The sequence below is a fragment of the Chaetura pelagica genome, unplaced genomic scaffold (assembly GCF_000747805.2).
Source record: "Chaetura pelagica isolate M959 unplaced genomic scaffold, ChaPel_1.0 scaffold137, whole genome shotgun sequence".
In the NCBI taxonomy this organism is placed as follows: Eukaryota; Metazoa; Chordata; class Aves; order Apodiformes; family Apodidae; genus Chaetura; species Chaetura pelagica.
Window position 1 is genome coordinate 232,129 of NW_009953947.1, and position 12,035 is coordinate 244,163.

At 35.6% G+C, this 12,035-nt stretch overlaps 1 protein-coding gene across 1 annotated transcript in view; it reads left to right on the forward strand.

Moving 5' to 3' along the window:
- The window catches only part of HGF (hepatocyte growth factor (hepapoietin A; scatter factor)), a 109,039-nt gene that overhangs the window by 66,718 nt on the left and 30,286 nt on the right, over positions 1-12,035 (forward strand). The window contains exons 3-6 of the mRNA XM_010001805.1: positions 4,302-4,414; positions 4,990-5,104; positions 8,737-8,879; positions 10,453-10,573. Coding sequence (XP_010000107.1) covers positions 4,302-4,414; positions 4,990-5,104; positions 8,737-8,879; positions 10,453-10,573 — 492 coding nt within the window. The remainder of the gene's footprint in view (positions 1-4,301; positions 4,415-4,989; positions 5,105-8,736; positions 8,880-10,452; positions 10,574-12,035) is intronic.

Here is a 12,035-nt window from a genome sequence, read left to right on the forward strand (position 1 = left end):
GCACTGCTGAAGTTCACTGGCAAGTACTGCACATCTGATACAATGGAATCGGACCTTCTGAGCTGTACAATCATTACAAGTATATGATAGCTGTTCTTCTGCATCTGCTGCCACTTAGAAACACATCATATGGCTGATTGCTTGTCTGCTTTGTACATATTCACTACTATTTTGAACAAATGACTATTATTTTTTCCCATGTATTAGACTTAAATTATCCCCCTGGCCTCTCTTAGTCTAGACCATTAGCAATAAATGAAAGGACACAAATGTAAGGGAATCATGGAGAAAATGGATGACTTCTGTACTGGTGAGTTCTGGGCTAAAACTGAGCTTAATCTTGAAACATAAAAAATTTGACAATTGCTAGAAATGGAAGCTAGACTAAATGTGATAACAAAAGCCCTTCCATGTCAGAAAAGGCCTTTGACTGTAATTTAATCCTTCTTTAAGGTTTTAATTCAAGTATTGCAAGATGTAATTTGTATCGTTTTGCACTTTGACTATTTATATGTGCAAACAATGAGCAGAGTAACTTATTTTGGTTAGAAAATATTTTCCAGTTACTAATATTTTTCACATGGTACAAGCCACTCCTTTGCCTATTGGCAGAACTTCCACTGGTATCCTTGCCAAGTGGATCAGGTTGTATTCAATAAAGCAAGATATCCTTGAGTTCTAACAGTCATCAGTGAGGAGTATTATATATTACGTTCCGTAGTACAGAAATATTCCGAGTGATGCCAAGCAAACAACAATTCTGTATTCCAACATCTACTTAGGAAAATTATCTCAAGATAGCTGTAGCTGCCTTGGTGGCAACTACAGGCTGATATGTTCTGTGTTCTGAAAATATAAGTTAAGTCAATATATTTGTTTATTCTATTTTACACAAATAATTTAGAATATCTCTGAATTTTTAAAACTTATTCTTTTTTAAAATTTTATTTTATTGAGATGATATCTGATGGATGCATTAAGGGGCAAATTCTTCCTCCCATAATCATTCAATGAAGTAACACAGAGGAGGCAAGAGGGACTTTAGGAACACAGCTTGGAAGAGTCTTACTCACAGATAACAGAATTGCAATCAATCATATAATTATTCTGCAATGAAGATGAAAACGAATTACAACTCTGACTATTCGTCCTCAGAATTTCCCATTTTCCATGACACACTTTTAACCAGGAAGGCTAGCAGCTGAAGTGATTCTTGCCTGTGCTACCAGTATGCAGCACAGCATTTCTGTATCTGGGAAGATTCTTGTGGTTTCTTATTTGTCCCCAGATGAGTCCTGTTGTAGTGTGCATAGTTCTTTGATGCTACTGTAAACATGTATTTGATATGTTGTCCCTTTTAAAGAAAATATTTAAGAAACTATTTACTAATAGTTCCTTTTTATCCCTAGGATCCCCAGTCTTTAACTTCATATCAGTATATGGTTACTACAAGGTGAAACTTGTTGCCAACTTAAATTAAAACCAGTTCGTTTTCTGGTTGCTGGGGGAGCATTCTAAAATAAGAAGAGAAGTAACATAAATTGGCATTTAAATACTTGAAATACAACATGTGGGTTTTCCTTTATTTGATTTTCCTATGATACTTCCATGCATTGATCCTAATGCTCCATGACCATAGAGTTGTTCTCCATCACTTTGGTGACAACACTGAAGTTTTATTTTCTGTATGCGAACTCAATTTCTCTAAGAGTTAAGATTAAATAAAATAGAAAACGTTGGGGACATAATTGTGACAACAGCACTGGGAGCAGCAACCCCTTCGTTTGCCCTCTGAGGTACACAACCAGGAGGAATGTTTGGTTTCTTTTCTTCCAGAAAGTGGTAAAATAGTAGAATCCAGATACTGCAGACTTATAAAGGATCAGCCACTCTTTTTTTTTTTTTTTTTTTTTTTTTTTAATGGGGGAAAAAAAACCAACCAACCAACAAACAAACCACTTCTGATTTATTTATGATAAGTTTCTGTATCACTTGCAGTAAATAGTGAGTATAATAATTCATAATTATTAATCCTTGCTGGTTTTAGCTCTGACACCTTTTTGTTACAACTAATATATTCCCATTCAAGGATGGTCCTTTCCTCTTTTCCCTTTCTGTCATGCTTTCATGGGTCTTGATCTTTTCCAACTGAGTTACAGTTTCTTATGTAGACTTGTTTCTTCTTCATAAAACTATTCCTAAGATCGCCCGTTGAAGAACCCCTTAGATTCACTTGTCTTTTTGACTTCATAATTCTCTGTGCATAATTTTCTGTCTTTGCTATCAGCTTTATTAATCTGCTGCTAGGTTTGTCTTCCTTTGTTTCCCCATCATTTGCAGTCCATTGCTCCCACTTTTTTCCTTCAGTCATCCTTGCAATTTTCCTACTACATTTCTTACGGATGAGAAAAAGATAATGTAGTTAATAGTTTATTGGCTATGCAGATGACTTTTATAAACAAATTTACTTCCTTACCTACAAAGCTGTTCCTGGGTTATCCTTTGTTATCTGCTTCATTTCTGGAATGTCTTTGTATTTACACAGAACTGGGACTCCCGTATAGACCACAGGATTTCAGTATCTGATCAGAAAATCTACCAACTACCTCAGTACAAATAGCAACAACAAAAATTATTGTGATCGGCAGTATCAGTAGAAGAAAGTCCAAGAAATTGCTTAAATATGTTGACTTTGGAAGTGTAAAAACTGTCCATATTTTTGTCCACGAAAAGATTGTTAGAAACTTTTATGTGCAGAAGTGGCTGAAGCCAAATTGGAAGGGAACCAAGAGGCAACTGAAAGGCAAAAACTGAAAGAAATGTTTGTAAACAGTGCATTCTGCATTCCCACTTTAGGGGGGGGAGGGAAAGGAGAATGTAATTGGAAAGACAGGAAAGGTCAGGGATATTTTCGTGAAGATGAAGTTAGAGGCAATTGGATACGCTCATATTTGAGAACCAGCCAGGAGAGAACAGAAGGCTGAACAAGGGCAGAAGGATGAAGGTTAGCAGGTTGGAAACATTTGGAGTCAACAGAGTAGAGAGAGCAGTTGGATGAAAAATCTGTTTGGTGATGGAATTGATAATGAAGGGGATGTTTGAAAGAGAGAAGAGTGGGGAGACTGAATAGGATCTTGTAATAATTTTAAATGAAGCCAGCAAGATCTCACACAGAAAAACTTATGTGGCAAATTAAATGAAGATTTGAGTTGATGGATGCAATGTTCAATACGGCACGACCAATGTACGGATGAAGAGTAGGAAATCTATGTGCCTTTTGGGTGTTATCAAGTACTGTTAAAATGCCATTTCAGCTCAGAATAATATATCTCAGTAGCTTTGGAATGACTGATAGAAATGCAGACTTTGTGGTGGTCTAGGGACAATAGTATTATTTCAGTGATTTCGGGTTTGTTTCTAATGAAATTAAGGAAAAGATAACTTTTGGTGTTTTTTTGTTTTTTTTTTCTTTTTTTTGCTTGTTTGTTTTTCTCATTGGAGTAACTGTTGTTCCCACACAGATAGTCAACTGTATTTTTAAAATCCTATTTTAGGTACAGTTAAGGAATTTCCTTTCAAAATGAAGTAAGGAAAAAAAGGTCTGCACATTTAATTTCAAATACTGAAAAGATGTGGTTTTACTCTTCTGATTTCTGCTTGCCTTTCTTCTCTCCCCCCAAATCCACTCAATTCAGCACAAGTTGTAATCTATCCTTGAAAACAGTTAAAAATAAGAGGAAAAAAAAAACACACAAAACAAACCAAAAGCAAGGCAAGGACAAGCTGTAGGTACACTATCACAATTTAGATTACTCACAGAAATAAAAATAATCTCGTTTTTAAACAGCTCTGTTATTCTAGGCAAGAAACAGACTCCTTTCCTCAAGTCATCAGTATGAGTTACTTAACTATTTCAGAGACATATTCTAAGTATAACATACAAAGTGTATTAGTCTTCCTTTTTTTTTTTTTTTTTCCCCTGGAAAGCAACAAAACTGGGGACACAAATGATGTCTCAGTCACATTCATCTCACTTTTAAAAGAAAGACTTTTAATGACAAGGCAATTTTCAGATTGGTTTGAACAACCAAGATGGTATTTAATGTAATAGTCACATCAATTTAATTTCTTTGTTTCTTTGTTCTTGTCAGCACAGTTGTGGGTTTAAATAGTAATTTGGACTGTTTCTCTGACTTTCCCAGTAAAAATAAATCTGATGTCATTGCATGCTCCTTGGCAAACCATGTGTCATTATTATAAACCACACAGAGAATTTTTTCTCATCCAGATTTTCTTTGCAGAGCCTTTGCTTATGACAGAGTTACAAAACGGTGCCATTGGTTATCCTTCAACAGCTTGACAAATGGTGTGAGAAAGAAGCAAGACCATGCGTTTGATCTGTATGAAAAAAAGGGTAACTGATTTATTTACTGATTTTGTTTTTCCAGCTATAGAGGGAGAAAAAAAGCTGAGGTCAGTTAGTGACTTTTCAGCTGTAGGAGCATCCTGGGCTTAGGATGGTTTTATGCATTCTGAGAGCTGGATTCTACAATTTTATTCAGAAATATCCTGGTTTTACTGTAATGCAAGTTGATCTACATACTTACTCTTGCAGTTTTGCATATTTGCCTACCAGTGTATGTAATAGTCTGAATTGCTACTTCAGTTTACTACTTAAAAGCTCAGTTTTATCAGTTATTAATTTAATATTGCTTTTATTTAACTAATTTACCATTAAGGGATTTAAGTCCTGAGACATGGATTTTTGTTCAATCAGACAGTTTGGAAACATTTTCAGCAGCTTTCTTTGGGATATTAGTGATCAATACTTTAAAAAAAATATACATTTGGACATTTAAACAGTGTTTTGAATAATTAAGTCTTAAAATGTTATAAAATATATTATTTTTATATGAAAATTGATGATCTTTAACCTAATTTTAAATGCATTAACCAGACCCCTAATTTTCTTCTCACTTCTTCCAATAGACTATGTCAGAAATTGTATAATTGGAAAGGGAGCAGACTACAAAGGAACAATATCTGTTACAAAAAGTGGTATCCAGTGTCAAGCCTGGAATTCAATGATCCCCCATGAGCACAGGTAAGAGTTCATGAGCAGAGACAATGAGAATAATGCTCAGACAGCTTCCATAAAGCATGGTTTGACTTATTAACAGACAAAGAATTTATGAGAAATCTGACCTTAGACAACAAAATCTCTTAGGTGTACTCTCTTGCCTTTACCCAAGAGATGTTGTTCTCCAGATCCCAGAAAATCCTTACCTTCTTGGGCTTTCTCCAAAGAGGTCTCTCTTAATACCATCCTGTGTGTCTGGATCCCTTCCTTTCCTGTGTCAGTTTTTTTAGCTGTTTGTATCCTTTTGATCTCTTAGCTACTGGCAGAATGAAAACATCTGCATAATTTCAGCCTGGGGTCTGGAAGTTCATCACTGTTGTCTAACTGACTCCCAGGAAATGGATAATTTTTAAAAAAGAAATTATTAGCAAGAGAGGGATATTAAGGATTTTAGCCCACCTATTTGATCAGTATAAAATGATTATTACTATATCTGCACAGTTACTATTCTCTATTATTTGTAGAAGATTTTGAACTCTATGACTATGGACTTAGACCAGGCAACAAATACATGGAAAGGACTAAACAGTATCCTTTCCCTCAGATCATATGGACAATAACTAAAGATTGATGCAGGAGGTAGGGAACTTAACTTTCAAGTTTAAGACCTGATATACTGAGGATCTGGGGCCCTATCTACATCTCAATAGTAGACTTAGTTCAACTATATTGGCTAAGGAAAAACAGAAGAAAGCCAAAACCTGAAGCAAATAAGAATAATTATAAAAACAGATTCAACCACAATAAACATCGCTGGATACTGGCAAAAGGACTACAAAGTACTGTTCTACTCCTTGACCATTTATTTTTGAACCTTTTTGTGTGGGCTTTAGCCATTTATATTATAAAGCCTTAAAAGCCAAAACCAAAGTGTCCTCTCAGCCATAAGCCCTATCCACATTGCTGCCTTTTGCTCTGGACTCTCAGCATCAGCACTTTGCTTAGAAGGGAGCCGAGCTGGTGACTGCTCATGAGGAATTGGGCTCTGCACTGCTCAGTCCTGTCATGACCGAATCTATCCAGTGTGCAAGATGATATCTTGGAACAACATTAAAAGGCAAAAGATACTTGAATTCTCCCCTTTTATGATGTGTTACAAAGCTGAGCCTCAGGCTTGAACTTCACTGGACTTGGCTGCTTACAATATAGCTGGTTATGTGTCTGATTTTAAGTGTGGGACCAGACCCACTCTTGATTGTGAATGTATGATAAATGCCATCAGCTCCTACAGCAGTGGCCTCTCGAGTCTCAACACTTCGAGGTATACAATCTTCATCTTTCAGAGGTGAAAGAACTCTCAATAATTACAGCCTATGCAAGAAAGAGCATTTATTCTATATAATAAACATACAATTTTATATAATTGAAGAAAGAAAAGTGTCTGGATAGTATATACTATCACTAAATTGCATTTTAATATCCAACATACACAGCTTTATCTAATACATTTGGACAGCCACTCTTCTATGATGAATTTTATGAGAATGACTTTTTTCCTGCCTTGTGCAACAAGTTTAATTTTTAAAAGGTCACTTGGTAAATGAGGTGGCTGCATGCTAATTTTGTTTTTCAACATCAGAAAATATGATTTCATCATCAGAGAGATGAGGCAGATGGGAAGAAGGAGACAGTAGTGGTGTGCTTGGAACTTATTAGTATGAAAAGCTTAGATTTTTAGGTCAGTTCTTCTCAACATCTGATTACCACAAAGTACCATAGGAAATAAATCCCTTTTTATATTCAAGGGAGAAATGTACTTTACTGATTTTTCATTATCTCTCTTGCAAGAACTGAAATAACTTCAGACTTTAAACTTGTGCTTGGATTTAACAAACTACATTTTTATTTATTTTTATTTCAGTAGAACCTGGAGACTCCCATCTGCAATCAGGATTCCATTATTTTCATCTCCATCCTAGCACAGATTGCAAGACTTATATTTTATTTTCCTCTTCAGATTTTTTCATCTAAATGGAGAAAGCCAATGTAAAAAGGGTTCAAAGAGAAATTACCAAAGATTAGACCAGGATTTCCAGGATTTTTGCTAGTTTCCATGACTTTTGCTATAGCTGAATCTACTTTTACCATTACTCTTACTGGCTGCAGATTTTGGCTAAACTAAATCAGCATAAAGTTTTAGGAGTGACTCTTTCTTCCATTTCTGGGTGGGTCTTTACTGGATCTCATCTTTTCCTTCCTCAAGAATATTGCTTCACTACCTGTTGAAGCCATTTGCGTATCAGACCAATCTTGAGTTTCTAATGCTATCCATTATATTTTTTTTATAAAAAAGTTATAACACATTATCCGACATAATTTGAAATTCCTTTTCCCTATATTTTCCAATGTCTTTAGCTTCTGAGCAAATAGATTTTCCAGCAGGAAAATTAAATAAACCATTCTAATATGCACTGACATATTACATTAACACATACACAGGTTGCAATGTCCCATCAGAAAAGTTTGCTCAAGGCTGTCTTTAACTAAAAAAAATTAGGAGGTTTGGATTACAAGACTACAGAGAAAAAAATACAAGCAGCAATTTTATAGGCAGCAGTAATGACATAAAAAATATCCTCTTCAAGCACCAAAAATAAGAAAAACACTTTTAAGTAATGCTTCCACATTGCCTTGACTAGAACCACAATGCGATTAACAAAGGTATTTTCCACTTCAGTTAGTTCAAAGATTTCACTGATGGGAATAAAATATCATCAAAATGTCACGTCAGAATTTTCTTTTTGTTTCTCTCTCTTTCTTTCTCTCTCTCTTAAAAAAAAAAAATAAAAAATTCATTTGTAACATAGAATTTGCCAAGGACTACAGGAACAATACAGTTCTTTTCTACTGTGCTATTTAAATTGAATCAGTGTCCATGTATAGACTGTCCCAAGAGCTTAGTTTCCTTTGCTAAATTTCAAGTGTTTACCATCTTCTAAAATAAGCTACATGAAATTTTATTCCTTTTTTTTTCCCCTCTAGAATATAGATAAATTTGAATTCCCTTGGCTATTAAAAAAACCCAGCAAACACAACAAACAAAACCAAACAAACAAGCAAACAAAACCCAGCAACAAACAAACACTCAAGATAAATTATTTTCAGAAGAGAAAGTGCCCTTTACTTATGATATTTCCACAACATTTTAAATCTACTGAAGAAAAAAATCTGGAACAAGTTTTAGAACTCCCAAAATTTGAGATCTAATGAGTTTTTCCCTATGTACCCAGTACATTTCCCCTCTTGTCCAGGGGACTTGTCCAGGGCCAGGAGAGCACAGTTAGGGCTGGCAGGGAGTGTTGCTGCTGCCACTGCCTCTGCAGCTCAGATAGTTGGCTTCAGATGCCCGAGGGACGGGAGTAAAACTCACTACAGCAAGCGATGGGCTAGACATATTGTCCCAGATTTAGGCCATTGATTGAGTAACCCTGACTGAAGATGTGTATTTGTGTATGGACAGATATTTGGGTGTGTGCATTTGTGTAGGCAGGGTGGAGGGAGAAGGAAGCAACGTGATTTCTAAGTGTAAAAAATAGTATGATTAACACCAAAGCTTGCATGCTCTTATACTGTAATGATTGTCATTTTAAAACTAGCTTTTTACCTTCGAGCTATCGGGGTAAAGATCTGCGGGAAAACTACTGTCGAAACCCCCGAGGAGAAGAAGGAGGACCATGGTGTTTCACCACCAGTCCAGAGACACGCCATGAAGTCTGTGACATCCCTCTCTGTTCACAAGGTAACCTGGCACAGCTCACGTGGAAAGTTACTTTTTCTCTGCTGCCAACAGGTACACAAGACTAACAGTAGTTTCAGTGAGACTTGCTCACAGACTTCAGAGAAAGAATAGGTGATTTCTCAGCAAGAATAGCTTAGGCAGCAAGAAAAGCAGCTATTAGAGTAAGAGGAGATCTTGTTATGTTCCAGTAGCCTGAAAAACTTGAACAAGCTTTCAGGCTTAACAGCTTTTTTTCAGGTCACAGAGGAGCTGGAGTAATGAAATTGTGCTGATCGCACAAATGTGACCCTTTTTTTCACTTGTCTATTCCATACAGAATCCATTAACAATTTCAGTATTACTATGTGATAAAATAATCTATTCCCACTTCGTGGTAATACCAACTTTTCTACTTGTTTTTGATGAAAATACAGATATCGTATTACAGGATGAAAGCTCAAGCTAAGCATGCATTTGTTTTTAAAATGAATACTGTATACAGGTAAAACTTTTTAGAAGTCAAATCCTGTTCAACTTGCAAGTCACAGAATTCAAGACACTTGTGCTCCATTGCATTTGTTGACTTTTAAGTTCCGTTAACCTCCAAACTAAGCTTGTATATCTTGCTAATCAGACAATTCAGTTCCAGTCAATCAACCCATTTAAATTCTCAAGATTGGATGCCTTCAATTATCCCGTTAACATGTCATGTGAAATAGCTATATAGTGGTGGGAGAAGAAAAGGGAGAAGAAAAGCATGATTAATAAGTAGCTTAAAAATCTACTAAAAACTAACATTTAAGATCAATATAAGTGAGCTTCAAATAGGACAAGACCTGGAGCTCACTGCAGGATTGAGACTTTGGTAGCAGTTGTTTTGACCAAAGAGTGAGATCTGTAATTGCATAAGTTAGTATTTACTAAGTGATCCTTTGTTACAATTCCTCTAACTAGGGGGCACTTGAGAAGTATGTCTACAGTTAATTATGGGGAATTTATTTTATATTTTAAGCTTCTCATTTTAAATTATGAAGCATATTTTATTCAACAGTTATTTCAAATCCCTTTGGTAGTTTTTGCCCACTCTCCCTCTACCCTCTTTTTTCCAAATCAGGGCTGAAAATGTATCACAGTTTAAGCTGCCAAAAAGAATTAGTATTGAAAAGAAACAGTGTCATATGTAGTTGAAAGTGGTGGGAATTTAAAGAGACAGATTGAACTGCATTGAAATGGTGATTCAGCCATTATTCTGTACTTAAACATGCTGTTATTATATACTATGGCTTAGAGTGATATAGAATAATGACTGTTACTTAATTAGAAAAGAATTGCCTCCAAAAATTACTCCTTCCTTAGATGTGCATCGCTGTCCGTTACTAACTATAGGTAAGGTTAAAAAGTCTGCTGGGAACGTGAATGTTTCTAGCATCTGACACCTATCTGCTTTGAAGCCATGTCTTCTAAAGTGATTCCGACCTGTCTAGGTTGGTTTCAATTTAGAACAGCAGGGATATTATTTTTTTTGTTTGTTTGTTTTGCTACAAGTCACCAGCATAATAAATGACTAGTACTTTTTTTTTTTTTTTCCCCCTAGTTGAATGCATGACCTGCAATGGAGAGAGCTACAGAGGGCCGATGGATCACACCGAGTCAGGCAAGGAGTGTCAGCGCTGGGATCTTCAGAGACCACACAAGCACAAATTTCGTCCAGAGAGGTAACCTCTCCTCCCCCTCAAGTAAATCCATGTGGTTATAATTTGGAAATTACACGCATTCTGGAAGCAGTTGGGCAAAATCAGCATTAGCTGAACTGAAATTTATGGAGTTCACCAGTTTCAGTTGCTTGGGTTTCTGGCCCGCAGTGTGTGCAGGCTGGCTACTGTCATGATGGAGATGCAGGATGGGGACTACAAACTGTTTTTTGCTTTTGTGGCTACATCCCATGGGTATGTAGTATAGTTATGCATGTACTGTAATGATTGATTCAAATTTCCCCCTGAGCTCTAGTGTTTTTCTATATGGCGTTATGAATCTTCAGTTGGCTTAAAAATCCCTAAAAGTAAACACAAAGTAAATAATGATTAAAAGTAATACATTTTTGTTAAGACTTCTTAACACAATTACTGAATATAAACTTCCAACATTGTCAAGTCACAGTATGCTCCTTTTTTTAAAATATTGAACAGCTTTGAAGTTGTAGATGCTTTTCTGTTGTAATCAGGTTTAAGTATCCAACTGGTTTGACCAAAATATTTGCCTACTATGTGGGGTTTTTTTCAGTCTGGTAAAGAAGTTCATGATTCTGTTTAGCATTTTATGCACATGGATCAATATTTTGGACTTTTTTTGTGTTTTCTTTTTTTTTTTTTTTTCCTTCTTAATTTAACAATAGATGGAAGAATTTTGTATGGGGACTTAAGCCACACAGGAGGGGCTCTGTGTTTCTCTTAAATCAGACTAGTTTCATTTTACTTTTACTCTGGATTTTGAATTAGCTGCATTGATGAAGTAGAGTGAATAATCTTGAAGTATCAGAGGAAGACTGCAAGAATCAATAACCTCAAAATGATTGAGAACTTTCACAGAAAGTATCTTTTATATATGTTGAAGAGTTCCACTAAATAAAGTGTCATTTTTATGCACAGAAATTTGAGTACTGGTAGATTTTAGAAAAGCACGGTTATTCAGCAAAACATTACTGAAGTTTTTGGAGTGTGTGTGATATAACCTCTTTTTCCTTTTGGCTCAGATAATCTGTTTCATGAAAAATAACAGGCTCTCCCATAGTTCTCTTACAGTAAATATTTTGTATTAGCAGATTGGGACTGAAGATAATCTGCTTCTGAGTTTTGCCATGCACTTGCTGTGCATTCTAGAATAAGTCATAGAAAGAGTTTTGTTCCTTGGGAGTGAAACATTTATAGAACTTTTGGGTACAAACAATATTAATTCTACTGTCAGGAGGAAATTTCTTCTTCCACTAATTTTGGATTGTTTGCAAAATGGCTTTTCAGTCTAACTACAGTCTTGCGAATGACTGTCTTACTCCTTGCAAGATTTCCTTAAGAAAACATCTTCTCGAGCATTTTCAGACTGTAATAAAAATGTTGTGTTTGTTGTTTTTTTTCTTATTAAAGAGTAACCCATCCAGATTGAGCTGATCTTTATGTGCTTTCA